This window comes from Cynocephalus volans, chromosome 9, assembly GCF_027409185.1.
Source record: "Cynocephalus volans isolate mCynVol1 chromosome 9, mCynVol1.pri, whole genome shotgun sequence".
Taxonomy (NCBI): domain Eukaryota; kingdom Metazoa; phylum Chordata; class Mammalia; order Dermoptera; family Cynocephalidae; genus Cynocephalus; species Cynocephalus volans.
In genome coordinates this window covers 135,467,206-135,487,476 of record NC_084468.1, presented here as the reverse complement: position 1 = coordinate 135,487,476, position 20,271 = coordinate 135,467,206, and the positions used below count along the sequence as shown (strand labels likewise).

Here is a 20,271-nt window from a genome sequence, read left to right as displayed (position 1 = left end):
TTGTAAAGAAGTACAAACTGAAATAAGATGTCAGAGTTCTAAAAATGAAAACAGTTTCAAGAAATTTGTGAGTATAAATTGGTATATAGCCTTACCTGAAGGAAATTTGAGAATACATATTAAAAAGCTTAATAACTACACAAATCTCTATATTCTCCATATCTCTATTTCTAGTTACAATTCCGAATGAAGTAAGACAAGATGTGGAGAAAAATTTATGGATAGTGTCTTAGTCTGCTTGAGCTGCCATAACAAAATACCACAAATTTATTTCTCACAATTCTGGAGGCTAGGCGGTGGCCAATTCAGTTCCTGATGAGGGCTCTCTTCCTGGCTTGCAGATGGCTATCTTCTCACAGTGTCCCAATATGGGCTTTCCTCAGTGAATGCATACAAAGAGAGATCCATCTTCCTCTTCTTATAAGGCCACCAAGCCTACAGGATTAGGGCTCTATCTTTTAACCCTAATTACTTCCTAAAAGTCCTTTCTCCAAATACAATTACATTAGGGGTTAGTGATTCAACATATGAATTTTGGGGGGACACAATTCAGTCCAGGACAGACAGCATGTTAAATACACATTATTTTTAGCAGCAATATTTGGAAACAACCTAAATATTCAACAAAAGGTAACAGGCTAGGCAAATTATAGTATGATGGGCTGTCAGAGAAAGAAATATTAGGAGACTCAGATGTAACGCATTTTTTTTAAAGAAAATATGAGAAAATGTAAATAATATGTTACGTGAAAAAAGACAAAAACACAAAACTGTATGTGCAGCATGGTTCCCTTTCACAGAGAAAGCCAGATACATAAACACACAGACAAACAGAACCTAGGAATAAAACATCAAAATACACCAAGATGTTAACAGTGGTGACCGGAGAATAGAGGGATTATGAATAACTATTATCTTCATTATATTTTTTACAGTTTCCAAATTTGTTAAAATAAACATGTATAACTTATATAATCAGAAAGGTTTTTTTTAAAGTATATATCATGTGTAGTGGATTTAATAATGACCCCCCCCCCAAAAGATATATCCAAAGTCCTAACCCCCTGGAACCTGACTGTAACCTTACTTGGGAAATGGGTCTCTGCAAATGTAATTAATAATTAAGTTAAGGATCTCAAGAGGAGATCATCCTGAATTTAGGGTGGGTCCTAAATCCAATGACTTTTGTCCTTTTAAGAGACAGAAGGGGAAAAAACACACTGACACAGAAGGGAAGGCCATGTAAAGACGAAGACACAGATCAGAGTGCTGTTGTCTATAAGCCAAGCACTGCTGGCAGCCACCAGAAGTTAGAAGAGAAGCGTGAAATGGATTCTCCTTCAGAACCTCCATAAGGAACCAATCCTGCTGATAGAGTTTGCATGTGTTGTCCTAGCCAAAACTCACGTGGAAATCTGATCCCCACTGTGGCAGTGCTGGGAACTGTTTGAGTCATGGGGGTGGATCTCTCATGAATGGATTACTGCTCTCCCTGGGGGAGGGGAGCCTGAGTGAGAGCTCACACTATTAGTTCCCACAAGGGACGGTTGTTTAAAAGACCCTGGCACTCCCCTCTCTCTCTCTCTTGCTCCTCTCACCATGTGATTTGCTTGTACCTGCCAGCTGACTGTTGCTTTCCACCATGAGTAGAAGCACCCTGAGGCCTGTGCCAGATGCAGCTGTCCCAGAACTGCGAGCCAAATAAAACTGTTCTTTATAAATTACCCAGTCTCAGGTGTTGTTTTAGCAACACAAAAAGGACTAATACACCTGCCAACACCTTGATTTCAAACTTCTGGCCTCCAGAACTGTCAGAAAATAAATTTCTCTTGTTTTAAGCCACCACATTTGTGATAATTTTTTACAACAGCCCTAGGAAATTAATACAACATGTAAAGATATGAAGTTGCATTTAATAAATACTAGAACATACATGAATAGCTTTTACTTCTTTTGAAGTAAATTACACACACAAATTAATGTATATATTGTGTGTGTATGTATAGGTATGTGTACATGTGTATTCCATTTTAAATTTTTCTAGAGCAGATGCTCCATACACAAAACACAGGGACTTTTACATACATTCTTTACATACATTCATACATCTCCAGAAATTTGTTTTCCATAGCGTGAAAGACTGTTGGCAGAAAAGATGACAGATATTTCCCAAAATATTCAAGCATATCATCGATACTTACTAATGCCTTTCTCTTTGGGAGCAATCTTCTCCAAGTCTTTTAATTGAAATACATCTTTCTGTTTAAGAAGGTTAAAAAAAAAAAAAGATGAAAAACATGCATTGTTTTCTACTATATACCATATTTACCAGAATTATGTTCATAAAACATTGTATTAAAAAACTATGTCTGAGGGCCAGCCTGTGGCTCACTTGGGAAAGTGTGGTGCTGATAACATCCAGGCCATGGGTTCGGATCCCTATATTGCGATGGCTGGTTAGCTCACTTGGGAGAGCGTGATGCTGACAACACCAAGTCAAGGGTTAAGATCCCCTTACCAATCATTTTTTTAAAAAACAAAAACAAACCTATGTCTGGAAATGAACAGTACAACAGAACAAGTATATTGGAGTTAGGAGAAACTTTGCAATTATCTCATTCAATACCCTCAATAGAACTCAAAATGCACAGACTTTTGCATGAGCAAAAAAGCATTTGGGGGTCAGAACCTAAAGAACATCTTCTCACTGAAGAATAAAAACTATTATGGCAGATTACTTGGAACCATGAAATAATTAGCTTCTCTGACACTTTGAATTTTAGAAAACACAAACAGTGCTTTGCTTAGCATATTATCACACTTCACAGAGTTAGCAGTTCTAACTAAAAGCAAAACAGACTGTCAGATTGTTTTTACATTTGTGGTTTCATGGAAGAGCTATACCTAAATAGGAAAATTATACAATTCATTGCCTCCTATCAATTATTCACCTATACATATTGAATGTCCACCATATGCAAAACAAAACATTATGGAAAGATATGTATGTAGAATATTTAATATTACGGTCAGAAAAACAATCTACATAGAATACTCCTTTCTACTGGTAATAAGCCTTACTTGAAGTGGTAAAAAAAAAAAAAAAAAAAACTTGGATAACAAAAATGAAATTATTTGAAAAGACTAAAGTATTCGGTAATTAGAACAGAAATACTGTGATTATTGTTATGGAAATCTTGGGTCCATTTCTTTCAAAATAAACTTGAAAAGGCAACTTCAATTGGATAAAAATTAAACTTCATAAAAATTAAAAACTTCTGCTCATCCAAGGACACTGTTAAGAAATTGAAAAGACAAACACTAACTAAAAGAAAATATTTGCAAAATATGGACCCAACAAAAGCCTGGAACCCAGGATATATGTAAAGAACTCCTTTGAAGTGTCCCCCCACCTCCCCAAAAATCAATGGATGGATAAAGGAGTGGATAGATGAATATATAATAAAGCAAGTAGAGTAAAATGTTAAGGGTAGAATCTCGGTGGTGGGCATATGGGTATTCACTGAAAAACTCTGCTACATCATCTGTGCTGTATATTTGATATTTGAAATTTTTCATAATAAAATGGTGAAAAAATTTCATCTCACTACACCTAAGATTTAGTAAGATAAGGAAAATACTAAGTTATTGGATGTAGTGAGAGTATGAGATCAATTTTTGCACATCTGGGAATAAATTGCTTAAAGATTAATACTTTAGGATCTTAGGGAACATATAATAAATTACTGACTTTAGGCCCCTAATGCATTAGAAAAATGAATTAATCAAACCTCTTTGCAAATGCTTTAGATTCCCTACAAAAAGAACATGAACTCATTAAGGTATCTGCCTATACTTGTATGTGATTACCAAGGAAGAGCCCTCCACATACTGGCCGCCCCAGTGGGGTTGGTTGCTTTATAAATAAATGGGCTTGCAAAGAACTAGCCTCAGAACTCGTGTGGTCATTTAAGTGGACAAAGCAAATGATCTCAAGTAAATTTTTGTTCTTAGGCTCCTCAGCATTAAACAGAGATATTAAAGGAGAGATGAACACAATGGTTCTAGCTCTTAAAAAAAAAATGTGTAAGATACCACGGAAAACACATAGTTATAATACTAGCTAACATTTAATTAAGCACTTAAACCTAGGCATTGTAATGTTTTACATTAATACTTTACACAGATTATCACATTTGATCCTCATACCAACACTCAGCTGGTTACTATTATTATCATCCTTTTTTAACAGATGAAGAAACTGGGATGTAGAAAGGCCAAGTAACTTGCTTAAGGTTACAAAGCTATCGGGAAAAACAGGCTCCAGATGCAAGTTCTCAATCACTGAGCTGTACCGTTCCCATGTTCTTTCTGAGTGCAATGGGTAAACAAATCTTTTTATTACATTAGCTCTTCAAACACACATGCACATCTATATGCATATGTATCAATACATATATGATTATGTCTGTCTCTTTTTCTCCATTTATATATTTATATAAAATTCTCTGGGTATAAGCATGGTCATTCCAGAGAGACTTGTGTGCCAATGAAGAGCTACTCGTTTAAGTGTTTGCTGAGGTAATTTTTAGAAAAACTCAACAAATGTTAATTGGTGGACTATTTTGTGCCTGAAGGTTCTTACTCTTCACAAGTTAACATTACCAATGATTGTGTTTCAAAAAATTTTTCAAAACTTCATGGATGGCCCGCTTATGATTACAGGCAACACAGTATGTGGTGCTCTGTTAGTTGGTTTTCTCATTTGATTAAAAAGGTAATGTATGTTCAGTGTAGGCAACTGAGAAAATAGAGCATAAAATAAAAATCCACTTACTACTGCTAATATTTGTGATCATTCTGCATTACTTTTTATATTGTGTTTTCTACTTAACATTATATTATGAGCACTTTCCCATGACATTAGTGTTTTAAAAAAGAGCTACTATTCACATCTAAATAAAGTCAAACTATATAACAAACCCTGGAGTGACCATATTTGATTTTGTTGGAATTTTTACTTCCCAATTGCAACAATGGAATTAGAATCCAAATTCCAGAACTTGAATTTCAGAATCAATGGTTTTCACTCTGCACCATAGTGTTGATTTTTGAATTGTTTAAGGGCTTATGTCTAATATTTATCAACTTTTGTCTTAAGTCTGGATCCTGTATATACCGTATCCCATTCATGACAGAATAAATGAAATGGTCTCTGTTACTTTTCCCAAATCAGTTAAATTCTTCAATTGCATCAAAGAACTAATTAAATAAATGAGAAGCAACTGATTAGACTATAATGTAGAAAAAACAGGAATATATGTACTGAAATCAATCAATAAATAATACAATTAATTCCTAGCTTTACAGAAAAACTCACTGATTACTGAACTTCTTTAAGTTGCTAATACTCATTAGTATCTTAGTCTATAATGTCTTAATGGTATTCAATGAGGGCAGAATTGAAAATTTTTCAATCAGAAACAGCCAACTTTGATACTTGAGACAATTAGCAATATTGTAAAGGACAAAATAATTTCCCCAACCCCTCTCCCCAGCTTTCTATGCCTAGCAGGAATTATTTTTCTTGCGCTGAATCCATAAGAAAAATATTTCTACTCAGCAGAAGAATAAATTGTCAGAATTTTCACATACAAACTTCATCAATTTATCTTCCTAATCATATCATCATTATTAGTATGATACCCTGTTCTGAACTGCCAATGACTTTTAGGAACAGTAAGATTACACTTAGAGGGCAAATACTTTAAAAAAAAAATCCCCAGTTTATTTTGCTTGTTTTACTAAGTATCTGCCTTATCAAAATGAAAAGGGATCTTATTAATTTAATATTATTTTACCATTTTCCCCATCTTATTCACATTTGGATATGATAAAAATAGCCAGTAGGGTGGGGCTGACTAGGCTTTGAAGGTCCTGCCAAGCCACACGGACTTAATTTTTCTCTCTCTTTTTTTTTATTTTTTAGCTCAAAGGTCTATTTGACATGGAAGCAAAGAAAAGCCACTGTATAGCAAGCAACACGGTGAAGAGAGTAGGCTCTAGACCCAGGTGCCTGGGTTTGAACCTTGGCTCTGCCACTTAGGAGTTGAAGTCTTAAACGTACTTTCCATTACAGGTTGAGCATCCCTTATCCAAAAAGCTTGGGACCAGATGGATTTCAGATTTTTTTGGATTTTGGAATATTTGCATTATACCAGTTGAGTGTCCCAAATCTGAAAATCCAAAATACTCCAGAAAGCATTTCCTTTGAGCCTCATGTTGGCACTCAAATTTCAGATTTTGGAGCATTCGGATCTTGGATTTTGAGATGTGGGATGCTCAACCTATAGTGGCAGGCACAAATTTCTGGAATAAATTAAGGAGGCCTGCATCATATGTATGTTACACTATAGACAAATTTATACATGCAAAGAGGCAGTATTTTTTACTCCCTCTAAAATCAGATGATCCTCCCTCGTTTGAATCCTGGTACTATCACTTCTATTTTTTGAGACCCAGGACCAGCTTCCTAGGTACTCTGTGTCTCAGGTGTTCTCATCTATAAAATGAGGATGACAACAATAGTTCCTACCTTACAGAGTTGATGTATGGATAAAACATAATCTTCACCAAGTGTTGGAACAGTGATTGTCACCTAGGCAGCACTCAGTGGATGTTAGCTATTATCCATTATTATTTTCAGGCAGAAAAGGGAAGAAACAATCAAATACGTGCTTCAGAAAGATAATCTGGTGCCAGTATGTAACAGTCTGGATAGAAGAGACTCTACCAGGCTGGCCAGTCGTTCACTTGGTTAGAGCACGGTACTGATAACACCACCAAAGTCAAGGGTTTGGATTCCGGAACCGACCAACTTTCCCCCCGCCCCGCCCCCCAAAAAGAGACTACCAACAATGGGATATGGTTCTTTCATACTCCATAGCTCACAGGAACCACAAACGTTTGTAGAATCTTATTCATTCTTTAAGAAACTGGTCAATATTAATCTCTAATGAAGAAGGGACAGTTAACATCGAATGACATATACTTAACATGAAAATTACGCAAAATACTTAAGGAAAATCTTAAGGAAAACAACTTACTGTTTCAAAAAATATTTCCATCATACGAGCTCTCTTTTCTTCTGCACTCAGTCCTTTCTTCTTTGACTAAAGCACAAAAGTAGAAAAGTAAACACTGTACTTTTTTAAAACAACACATTTTAAAACAACTTGGTCTGAAACATTATCTGAAATTTTATACATAATCTTGTCTGTTACCACCAGGTCTGATAATCTCAGAGCCAGGCCTAAACCCTTGTGGTAGGTGCTGCCAATATAATAAGTATAGTGACTGACAAAGAGACTGGCATTTTGTAGAAATTCAATATTTATAAAACGAATTAATGATAAGCCACTGTATTTACCCTCAAAAGGTTTACAATCCCTCAAAGAAAATAAATAGACACAATTACTTATAACTAATGAACAGCTACATGCTCAAATTGCTACATAAATACCCAGGATAGAATAAACTAATTCCACCCTGGGGAGAAAGAAAGGTTATCTAGAAGGCTAGAGATGAAGAGGATTTTGGCAAGTTGAGAAATGGTGAGAAGTGTGTCCTTGGCAGACCACACACAGGCACAATATAATGGAAGTACACGGAATGCTCCAGAAAGACAAGCACTCTGGGATGGTTATTTTATGGAGTGTGCAGGGAGAAGAGCAGATGAGATGAGAAAGGTTGTCTGGGGCCAGATTGTGGAAGGCTAACTATCTAACCCAGGAGAGTGGACTTTATTCCAGACAAGACAGAGCTACTGAGTAATTTCTAAAGCAGGGGAATGACAAGATTAGAGTTACATTTTAGTAAATTAATTATAACAGTAATGTGGAAGGTAGGCTAGAGCAAGAAAAATCTACCCAGGTAGAAAATAGAAACCTACTCAGGTTACTATTATTCTGGAATACTGTTTAGCCAATTTGAAATTAAGATAATTAATATGTAACTGAAATGTATAAGTTATAATAAATTTTACTATATATTATATATAGTATACATAAAACCAAAATTCAATTTTTTTAAAAAAAGAGAGCCAAATTTCTTCAACCCAAAGATTTGCAGAAAAGAGTGAGAACCATCATCTCTAGGTCTCTAACGTAGGATTCCACACTAACATCTCTTAAGTGATCTGCATCTTTCTCAAAAATTGCATGTGATCATAGGGAACATTAACTGCTTACTTAAAAAGCAGATATAAAACAATTAAAGACTGACCTTATCCAACCAAAACTCCATCACAAAATATGAACTTATAATAGATGGGGCAAGGGATTTGGAATTGCCATTCTCACTACATACCAGAATACACGAGTCTTAATTCTTCTTACAAAACTAGAAACCCCCTAACTCATTTCTACAGCAATAAAATTACCAGGTGTTTCTTGATGAGTCACATGGGTAAATAAGTAGCCTCAAAGTTTGTATTTACTTTTCTCCTTCTATCCACTCTAAAACACTATTCCCTAGGGTTCAGTTATCAATCCCCCCATCGCCTAACACCCTTTTCTTTAATTTTATGTGCTTTCTTGGTTTTAATTAACACTTATGCTGAGACCTCAAATCTTTACATCCATCCCTGGGGGTGTTCCTTAGTTTCAATCTCATGTATCTACCTGTCTACTGGACAGACTTTAAACTCAGGTGGTCTAAACTGAACTCTTCCCTCACTTACACCTAGTCCCCTAACCTGCTATTCTAGATCTCGAGTCTCTGTTAGATACCACCTTGTTACCCAAGCCAGAGGCCTGGTAGTCATCCTACAGGCTTTCTTCTCTCCTCCCCCACATACAACCAATCACCAAGTTCTGCCAATTTCAGTGCTTAACCATCTCTACTACCATTACCTCAGTTCAAGCCTTCATTATTTGTCTCCTGTGATCCCCCAACTACATCTTATCTCACCCTCTAAGTTCACATTTGAAAAAGCAAATCTGACCAGGCCTTTCCCTTGCTCAAAATCCTTCAGTGGCTCCAAACTACCCATAAGTATCCAAGCACCAGTAGTATGATATACAAGACCCTCTATCTCCTGACTCCAACCTACCTCTCATAGCCTCTTCTACCACTCCCCACCTCAAATTTTATCATAACAATATGGAAAGTTAAGGAACTTGAGCTGTAATACAAAAACTACTTCTAATTCTCTCCTTGAAGTAGTATGTCTCATTTCTATGCCTTTTACAAAATGTTGTTTCTCTACCTAAAACACCTTCTCTTCTTGTTTCTCAAAACTCTAAAACATGTCCCAAGGCTTAGTTTAGGCATTCTCTCTCCAGGAGAACTTCCCTGAGTTCCCAAGCTAAGCATGTGTTCCTAGGACACACCTTCATCAAACCACTTATGCACTTAAAAGATGTGTTTATTGTCTTTCTCAGCAGACTGAAAAACTTCTTCAGAACATGAACTGCTTTTGCCTTCCCAGGGGTTAGTGCCAGCTTAGACAGAACAGACATAAAGGGTGGCCTTTAACTTCAGGACCATGTATCAAAGCCCCCAACTCTAAAGTTTAAGGCTGTTCAGGCTCCCAAGCCCCACAACACCTTCCACACTCTCGTGGATACAAGACAGGGTGAATTAATATAGGGAATTCTGTAATACCCATGTATTGCCTTGCTTGGCGAGATAAGTCAGAGAAATCTCAGGTAGGCAAGTTCCAGGAAACCGTAAATACCTGTTCACTAAACCTAGGGCCAAGAGCTACAGTCCAGTACAGCTTTATTAGCCTCCCTTCCCTCTGACCTCTGCAGATGTCTGAATAAATAAAGGAAGTTAGAAGGATCTTTCAGCTTATTTCTCCAGGGCATGGGTCTCAAACTGCCATATATTAGAATCATCTCAGGAGCTTTAAAAAATACTGATGCCCAGGCACATCTCATATTAACTGAGCCAGAATCTCTAGGATGGGGCCTAGGCATGCATATTTTAAAAATCTCCAGGTGTTTTAATTGTGCCCCATGGTTAAAAACCCTGCTTTTCTCAGTCCAAAATCTGGAGGCCATGTCAGGAGTGCTGTGGGACAGTGAGAATCCCTTTGTGACTTTAGTTTGTGGCTGCATCAGCAAAAAACAAATCCCAAAGTTTTAGAAAAGGCTCCTAACATTTTGGTATTATAAACAGCCCCTTGGAAAGCCAGTTGCCCTCCAAAAGAATCTTTCCCCGAGGAGGTCAATGAAGAGAATCTAGTGTCCTGGGGCACATAGTTTTAGAAAATCTCTCAATACATAGTTAAGTAGCTACGAAAGTTACTCAAGAGATGTGGATGAGCTGTATCATTCACTTACGTTGTTTCCAGGCTGATTCATTCACCACTCTTTTATGACTAAAAATAATTTTTATTATTAACCACAGTAGGAGACTATCATGGCCAGAATTAGAATAACTAATGAAAGAGAAGCCATATTTATATCCATGTTTGGAAATTTCTCCGAAAAAAAAAAAAAAATCAACGAAGATTCCTTTAATACTTAAGACTAGAAAAAACCTCTTGATAGTACAGAGATTATTCAAATTATAAGTAAAGTGACTCAAAACTTGACCTGAGGATTATGAAGCTTCCTAGTCGACCAAAGTATTTTAAACCACTTTAAAATATTATGTATCTAAAGATCCTTCTCCAATTAGGAGTTACAGAATTCCTCATCAGTCCTGATCAATTACAATAAAATTTTGAAAATTAAAAAGTAGATGCCATCTATGGCCTTCAGAGTTGAGCACTGCACTTCTCCATATTTCAAGAATACACCCGGACTTATAACTGTTTACCCAATATATCCAACCAAATCAAAACAAATTTCTATTAATTCACAATCAGGAAAGATTTGACCAACATAACACTATAAAAAATAGAAAGTACACATCTTACAAAAAGTTTTATTCCAATTTGTTTTAGGTTTCTCATTATCAGAAGTACGCATCTGAAAACTGTTAACAGCACATCAAACCATTTAGTATTAGATGGTATTTAAGCGAAATAAAATGGGTGTTTATTCACCAAGCTCTGAATTATGTTACGTTTCGTTTTACATTTAAATTTCGTTAGTAAAAATTGCCTTTGTCATTACACATAATAGGTTGACTGTGTCAGTGTTTGATATGGGTAAGGAATTATTGGCAAAAGAGAAATTAGACCTAATTTATTTAAAGTAAATTAAACACAAGCCAGGAAATTTAAATAAGTGATTTTCCATTCTTTATCTAGATGTAAAAGCTCTAGAAGAAATTACTGTAAACAGGTTCTTAAAAACAAAACTTCAGGTTTTCAACAAAATGAACCTGTCAGATGAAGAACTGGTTTAATAAGAGTGCACAAGAGGACTCGAAAATACAAAACAGCAATCGCAGCTGCTGCTTCATCCTTCGTGGGAAGCGAGCAGGAGGAGAATAGAACAGCAGTCTAAAATTGCTATTTCAGGGGGAAAAATTACATTTGATGATTGATTAGTGTCTCTTCCATAAACTTTTTCATCTAAATCTTTTTTTTTCTTTACTAGCATATTATCTAAACTTGTATTTGAATGAAACTCTTTGAAAGGGTTATAGAGATGTTTGTTTTTGTCTTTGGTTTTCTTTTCTCAAGTGTGTTCAAGTTGTGCTTGTATAAGACTCTCACAAATCAACTAAACACTTAAACCGATTTTTAATAATATGCCCCAAACTATTTTTGGATAAAAGAATTTTGGGATTGTATGTATGTATGTATGTATGTATGTATGTATGTATGTATGTATGTATGTATAAATAAATAAATAAAGTAAATTAAACTAATATCAGATGTGAATGTCAGGTGAAGGGTTTATCTGTTCGTTGGAATCTCCCATTTCTGAACATTTGTTTCCTTTTGGGGGGACAATGTGCATATTGCTATAACAAACACTGATATTTCATTTTTTAAAAAAGTTGAGGGCCGAGCCCGTGGCGCCCTCGGGAGAGTGCGGCGCTGGGAGCGCGGCGACGCTCCTGCCGCGGGTTCGAATCCTATATAGGACTGGCCGGCGCACGGTCAGAAAAAAAAAAAAAAGACAAAAAAAAAAAAAAAAAAGTTGATTCACGTGTAAAGAGACATTAGATAAGAGCACAAAGGTAATGCACTTGTGCTACGTAGTTCTCAGTAGTCAGTTATATTAGGCCAGCAATTCTATAAAGAGAAATATGATAACACATTTTTTAACTGTGGTCCTGTTTGGATCCTTAGACCATTTTACGCCCAGGTGGCTGGGGTGTTAGTTTAACCACAAAGAGGCCGTTATCAGTTATAATCACATCTGGACAAGGTATAGTCAAATAAACACGGTACAACTACATCCTTGTTCACCAGGAGCTCGGCAGAATAACGGCCACGTAACTAAATTAAGATATCAAAGCCTTAGTCCATTTAATGAGATGCGAATTCTCTGCCAAGAGAAGCAGAAAATAAGTGGCATGAAACTTGGACGGTTTATGGAAGGGACTGGAGCTCACAAAGAGACAATCTGGAATCGTACCAAAACCTACAGGGGGCTGGCCCTCGCGTGACCGAAGCCGGAGGCGTCGGGGCAGTGGCCATTTTAACAAACAACGGAGTTGTGGGATTCTCGGGTCACGCTCGCGAACGCTCCCCGCGCTCTAACAGAACCCTCCGGCCGGGCCCCGGGGACAGAGGCGGGTGCAGACGGGCAGGGAGGCCGCGTAGGCCCCCGCGCCTCCCGGCTCCCAGCTCCCCGCTCCGGGCGTGCGGCGGGGAAGGGCGGCTTGGCCGCGGCGCCGACCCGACCTGCACAGGCTGGGAGCCCGAGGACCGGGAGCCCGCCCCTGCAGCCCGGCTGGGCGGCCAACGCCAGGCCGGGGCTTCAGGCCGCCGGGGGGACTAGAGAGAAACGAACCCGGGATTGTGCCCTCAGTTCTTACCATGGCGCGGGCGGCGGGCTTCCCGGTGGCGATGGCGCTGCCGGCGCCTGAGGCGAGGAGCGGGGCGGCCTAGGGCGGGTTTGATTTTGGCGCCAACGCCGTTCTGAGGGCCGGAGCAGTGAAGGGGAGGATATAGGAGAGGCCGACCTCGTCTGCACGGCGCGCAGCGACCCCTGGCGGCTCCGCCGAGCAGCGAGCCGGGGCGGGGACCGGGGCGGGGCCCTGGTCGACGCTCCGTCACACGCGTCGGGTGGCCGAGCTGTTTCCTCTTCTGTCCTATATTGAACGTGACTTTTTGAAAGTACTTCCTAGAAAGTCTTGAGCCCTCACTTTGATATGCGTTTTCTAGGCGCCGCGGAAATCTGGCCTAAGTTTGTCTTAAAAAATAGAGGCAATTTGGCTGCTGGGGAAGGGAATGCTGCCTGCATCCATCCGGCGTTGTCCACTCCGGGGCGGACTCGGTTCCTTTCTTCTCTCCGTCCACTATCGCCTAGTTTTCCAGCTTTTAAAAATTCATCTGTTTTTTCCTTAGGGTTTTTCAAAGATAAAGAACAGAATGAATTTTGAATCAAAACGATGGAAAATATGTTAGCTCATGACCAGAGGAAAATCTCTGGGTCCATCCCCTGAAAGTGCTAAAATAATTCACAGAGATTTCAATTATTTTGGAAATCATTATCAGGTATTTTGAACTATTTTAAAGTATAATAACTTTACTAAAGACAAAAAGTAACATCTAAAATAGGAATTTATAGCACCTGTTTCTTCTTATGGACGCAGGGGAAGGGATATATTGAATTGAATGGAGTTCCATTAATTCAGTTTTTCCTAGAGGTGTTATACAATACAACTGATGGTACATGAGGTCATTTTAAAAGGTAAATGGATAGCTATTTAATAAATGTTTTCCTATGTACTAGAAAAAATATAATTAGAACATTATGTCTTGGATTTCTCATGCATTGGTCAAGATACTGCTAAAGAAGGTATGTTAGTTAAAAAACAAAACAAAATACACGAAATTTAAGAAAAACACTAAGTAACGGCACTGGTGATATACGTATAGATTTGACAGAAATCATGACGGTGACATTCGTGGGAAGCCTTGCATTAATCGACTGCCAGATTGTCTTCTGCTCCATCAGGATCAGCTCTTCTTCCCCTGACTAACTCTTACCCGTCCTTTGGACAGCTCAGATGTTTTCTCCAGGAATCGTTTCCTCTCCACCTCCCCACTCCCACTCTGTAAGCAGATCAGGTCACTTCTGTGGTTCTACAACATTCTCTGTACAGTTTTATCATAGCACCTTGCTTCCTTTTATAGTTGTCTACTTGGACCTAATCCCTACAATATCAAACCTGTTTCTATGGCAGGGACTAAACCAAACAGTTTGGTATAACCAAGGCCTAGCCCAGTGCCTGACACATGACAAATGCTCAATAACTGTATTAAATGAATATACCAGGTATTAAAGAACACTGTCATTATTGACTTAAGGATAACTAGATATAGTTCTTGGTTGAAAAACTGAAGGATATTTTACTTTATTAAAATATTATTTGCGTTGAAGTTGATACGACAAGCAAACAGAAAGGACATTGTTGGGGGGAGGGGGGGAGGGAGAAGGGAGGGAGGTTTTGGTGATGGGGAGCATTAATCAGCCACAATGTATATCGACAAAATAAAATTTAAAAAAAAATATTATTTGCGTGTAATGCTTTCCTGCCAATATTCTCACCAATAAAATTCTTTAATTATCTTATATATCATTCAGATGTCTTGAGACCCTGCAAGTTCTGCAATTTTATGGTAGCAGCTAGATATGGTATATAAGTTATTAAGTATGAAATCAAATAAATATTTGCAGTTTCTGAGAAGTACTCCTGAATTTGGATCTTGTAACCATCTAACATTTTAGACTAACCAAGGGCTGGCTGGTTAGGTCAGTTGGTTAGAGCATGGTATTATAACACCAAGGTCAAGGTTTCTGATCCCCTTAATGGCCAGCTGCAAAAAAAAAAAAATTGTCTTTAGAGTAACCAAATGTCATTTCTTTATTGGACAAAAGTGTTTTACAAAAATCCTTTAACATACATTACTTTCATTCTTTTTGCTATGAGTATTGACTGCCTGTCGAGTTTGTGAAGTTGAACCAGCCAGGACACACCCTTAATGAGTTTATTGCTGCGCTTCAATCTGGGCAACTGGGGTTGCCCTAGACCCCGCTCTGTAGAGGGCCACTTTAGCCTTATTCTAGTGATACCCTACCCTATAGGCAAGAAGTCTGCACAGCCAAGGGGACATACCCACCTTTTACCTGCCACCTACCTTCTAGACCAGAGACCTGGGAACCCAGAATCCCATGCATGACTTACAGTTCCCAGAAAAACAGAGCCCGAGACAAAGATGTGCTGGTAATTTATTTGAGAAGCAGTATCAGGAAGTAAGAGTGAGGAAGCAGTGAGAGAGAGACAGAAAGGACTGAAAAGCCACTAAAGGTGTGTAATTGAGGTCATTGTTGAGTAAGGGGAGCTCAGCTCTAACAGGACCTCAAAGAAACTTCCAGAACACTTTCCAGAACTGTGTCTGAACAGGAGGCTGAAGACATTTATCCTCCTCTCTCAAACCCCATTGGTTGAGTGTTGACCCTGGAGATACCAACTTCCCTGCGTTTCTGGGCTGCATCTGCTCTTGGGCTTCTGCAATTCAGAGAACGCCTTGAAGCAGAAAATGCACTTGTCAGTTTGGGGATTTCGAAATCTTCACAAACCTATCTTTCTTTGCCCAAGAGAATGGAAGAGTTTATGGAAGGAGAAAACATGGGGAGAGATGAGACCTTGAGGACAGAACTTCCCCGAAGAGGATGCTGTGAAGCTTTAGGTGACTTTCAGACCCTCGGTCCCTTTCTGTGTCTCTAAGCCCTCAACGTTCCTTCCGCCTAGAGTTGTGGCGCTTGCCATCACCACCAAATGAATTCTCTGCCAGTTGGGCCATGCCTGACTGGACCAGGGGTAGGTGCTCAAGCGAAAGACAATATGTATAGGATGAACATGAGGAAGGCCCTTGCCTGAGGTGACACGATACAAAACCATGCTCTGGGGCAGTGACAGATAGACCCAATCAGGTCTTCTCTTGGGAAGAATGAGTGCTAAATGCACATAGAGAGGGTTGGTCATTTGAACTGTGTCTGTATCCTAAATGTCACTGAGCTGTTGTTACAGTTCTCTGAGATGCCTGGTGTGCATTCCTGTCTTGGAATACCAGACCTCAGAAAGACCACCACCAAGGAAAGGAAACATTCTACTACATCTGGTTCTTTTGCATTTTCAATATAGACACTTCCAAACTGCAGATTAACTTCTCATGGCCTTTCCATGAGCTCCCAAAAAGCATGACCTATAAAAGAAGCTTATTAAGGAAGTAGGAAAAGAAAGTAAAGTCATTTGAAAGAGACGGAGGGGAAAATCTACAAGGTAGGAAAAGAAGTAGGAGAATGTAAAACCATGAGAGGAGAAAATTTTGTTAAAAGAAAAACTTTAGAGGAATTAAAATCAACAGAGTCTAATCGAACAAAGAATGATTGGGCAATCCTCTGAACCAAAAGCGATTTAGATTCCTCCGTTCTGCAGTTCTGCAACTGGGGCAGGGAGTATTCATAAACAGAGAAGGGAAGTGAGGTACGAAACCATCTTGATGGATTACAGCTCCTGCCTTATTTGGACTTGGTCTGATTAGTTGGCAGCCTGAGATTGGCTGAAGCTCAGCCGCTTGTGATTGATTGAGACTCAGCTGTTTATTATATTTCTGTACTCCTGGTTAGGTTTTCAGTTTGTTCATGGACTAAGTTAGGTTGCAATTCTTCACAGTTCCTTTCTAAGAACCCAAAGTATGGAGGCAGCCTGGGGCCAATGGCCTCCTACTTATTTAACAATTTCAAAGAAGAAATGGTCAACATTACCAACCTCTCCGTCATACCACAGCTCCTGAGTTAGTGATGATAATGCTATTATGTCACTTGTGTAGAGCATCGCTCTCAATGGGTGATATCAGAATTGGTTCCTGGGAGATGAAAAGATCTTAGATGGTTTGTGGTTCAAAGGTTTGTGGCCCTCAGCACACGAACAGATATACAGTATATCTCTAGTATTAAAATCTCATGGGATGGTGATGGGGGTGCAATTAGGAAAAAGAATGGTCTAACAGATTCCTTAAGGGGACAATGGGGGAAAAATGTTGAGAAACACGAGTGTATGGTGAGTATATAATTTATCATCCACACCAGGACACTTCTGAGAGAATGAAAAGGACTGCTGTTCATAACTATGCTCGGACAACAGGCATAAAGCAGGATTGTCCCATCAATTATGTGACACCTTGGAACTTTATCCCCACTTTTCTATGGCTCATTTCTTAATTTGCTCTGTATTGTAGCTCTTTTAATCTTTTCATCTGGAATGTAAACCCCTTGAGAGCAGGCACAGTAACTCACACTCTGTAACTCTGTCTCATCTCTCGTCATTTCTTCTTGAGCATTCTATGGTCTTCCCATATTGAACTATTTATTCTTCCCTGGACAACCTTCTTTTAGCACAAGTTAGTCTGAGTTGCAGGGTGCAGTCATGGGTGCCTCTGAGGATCTACATTCACCCAACAAGTATCCCCATGGCCAAGGGAGGGTGACATTAAATAGCAGATAACAAACACCATGACCTGTGGGGAGAGAGACCACCGAGGAGGAAAAAAGCTTTTTTTGTGCTTCTGGAACAGGGGCCCTAAATTTTCATTTTGCACCAGGCCTCATATATTATGTAGCCAGCTCTACATGTGACAGTACTTCAAAAAATTCATGGAAAAATTCACATTGTTTTAATTCTGTTTTTCCCCAAACTTTCTGAAGTACCCTTGTATATTTATTTATTTGCCCTACCCCAGTAGAATAAGGCTCCATGAGAAAAGAGACATTTTTGTTTACTGCTATTTCCTAGTGGCTAGAACAGACCTGAACATACCAGACTCAATAAGTATTTGCTAATAAATGAATACAAAAGCAGCTCATGGTATTGTGAGTTTCTTGTCTGTTTCACCAACCAGAATGTAAGCTCTCTGAGGGTATCGGCTTCATTATCCATCCTTGTATCCCTTCCACCTGGCCAAAAGGCTGGTGTTTCACAGGAGCTTAGACATTTGTTCAGTGACTACAGCAGCGAAAAAGAGACAGTAGGGTGGGTGGGGGACTGAATGTCCACTTGCCCTTCCTGTCTCCTAACTTAGGCAATAACAAGTTGCAGCTTCAACTGAACTCCTTTCTCTGCTCTGGAAAGAAACACATCTGGCTTTATGTGAAACAAGTTCGTGAAGGGCAATTTGAGATATGCTGAGCTAAAACAAGAGGCAAGTGGCTTACTGAGTACCCATTTTCTGATTCTGGAAACCTCCAAAGAGCCCACAATGGCAATGGTAACCACTTGGGAAAGAGAAAAAAATAAGTGAAGAAAGGAAGTGGGATACAATAATATTAATATTCACAGTCGATAGTCAGCAGTGTTATGTTTGGTCTTTTTGTCATTTCTATTGTTTCATCTCTTCTTCCAAGACAAACTTAGGCCACCTCTTTCAGAGTTCCAATCTCTTCTGGACTTTTTTTAACCCTCAAGAAAATGAAGCAATTTTTATTGTGTTCCTTCATTGTATACAAAGTATACTTAAAGCTCAATCTTGAATTAAGATAAATTTTCATGTTCACCACAGCAAAATACAAACCAGACACTTAATGAATAATTTAAAATCCTATAAATATATCAGAAAAAAAAGTTGTATGCAAACATGTAAACATGCAAAACAAGCCAATGACTTTTTTACAATCAACAGAGAGACAAGATTCCTTCATAGGAGAACATAAGAACAAGCACCAAGTCCTGACACCACTCATGATGTTGGGGAAGACACTTACCTGTAGATAAAGGGTTTTAAAAATGACAATTTTGATATTATAAATAGAGATTATGTTTAAGAAATATTTTCTTTCCATTTGAGAAAGACCATGGAAACTAACTTCTTTGAGAAGATATGACATATGTACATTTACCATCAGGCCCCCCTCCAGAGACTGAACCTCCTGGAGGACTGTCCAGATGTGTTCTCTAGATGATATGAGTACTACTTGAAATGTGTGGTGTCAGCCAATTATGTTATGACCAATGTCAGTCTAAAATGGCGGCAGGTGGACAGGAAGAACACCCAAAATGGCTGCGGAAAGTTTCACATTTTCCGAGAACCACAAAAGACCCCCCACCCCCTTCTCCCTCACTGCCACATCGCCTTCCCATGCGCGTGATTTTCCCCACCTGTAGGAAAGCCCCAGCCCAGCTTAAACTCTCGCTTGGTCCTCTCGTCCAATGACAATGAGACAGATCAACCTATTAGGATATATAAGGTGTTCCCTAGTTCTGCATGTGGCTGCTCCTGCTTTGAGAGGGCAGCCCACCCGCTCGCCCCTGAAGCCCTCCAATATGCATTCTGGCTGAGTATCTGTCTCTCGGTGTAATTCTTTGCGACTCTGGGCCATCCCTTTCATGTGGCCTTTAGCTTGATATCATACAGAAATTGTTATTGTAATGAACTTCATGTCATTACATTCTTGGCCCTAAATGTAATGTTTGTAGTGAGGTCCCTCTTAGTCCTCAACCCCTAGAAATGTATCTGCCATGACTGCCAGAAGGTCTCTTTAACTTGTGATTCTTCAAGTATTATAAAGACAGTGATTTTGATATATTTTTATAGCTTTCTAAATGTACATGCTAGACATATGTCAGTATTTTCCTAATTCCTGTTTAAGATACATCCTAAATGCTAACAGATTACTAGCATCATAACCAACAAAAATCTTACTAAGCTTTTTCTCACTAGTATAAATGGTTTAGTTGGGGTACTGCTATCTTCCACATATTCTAGAACATTCCTCCATTTCCCTTTACTTAAAGAACAACGTGTTAAATAAACATTCACCCTGGAAATGGAGAAAACAAGCTTTATTATAATGATTTGAGATTTTGTGCATGATAAAGATATACACACGAATCTTGTTTCTCCTATGTTTCAAGACAGTATTAATTTAAAGTTTTATTGTAGACTAAAGCATCCAAAATACTGTGGTACATATTTAGCTATGAACATACAAACACTTCGATGCACAGCATTCATTCTTTTCTTTAAATAGGCAGTCAGCATTTTGATTCGTAAAAGAACAAATAACACATCAGTATCCATGTCAGAGAGTGCAAAGACTTAGTGTTCTATACACAAAACATATGAAACAGACC

At 38.7% G+C, this 20,271-nt stretch overlaps 1 protein-coding gene across 1 annotated transcript in view; it reads right to left on the bottom strand.

Moving 5' to 3' along the window:
- Positions 1-13,052, bottom strand: part of MND1 (meiotic nuclear divisions 1) — a 76,904-nt gene extending 63,852 nt beyond the window's left edge. Inside the window, exons 1-3 of the mRNA XM_063108731.1 lie at positions 12,952-13,052; positions 7,107-7,172; positions 2,202-2,259 (exon numbers count right to left, since the gene is read on the bottom strand). Of these exons, the coding sequence (XP_062964801.1) occupies positions 2,202-2,259; positions 7,107-7,172; positions 12,952-12,954 (127 nt within the window). The 5' untranslated portion in view covers positions 12,955-13,052. The remainder of the gene's footprint in view (positions 1-2,201; positions 2,260-7,106; positions 7,173-12,951) is intronic.
- Positions 13,053-20,271: the final 7,219 nt, after the last annotated feature.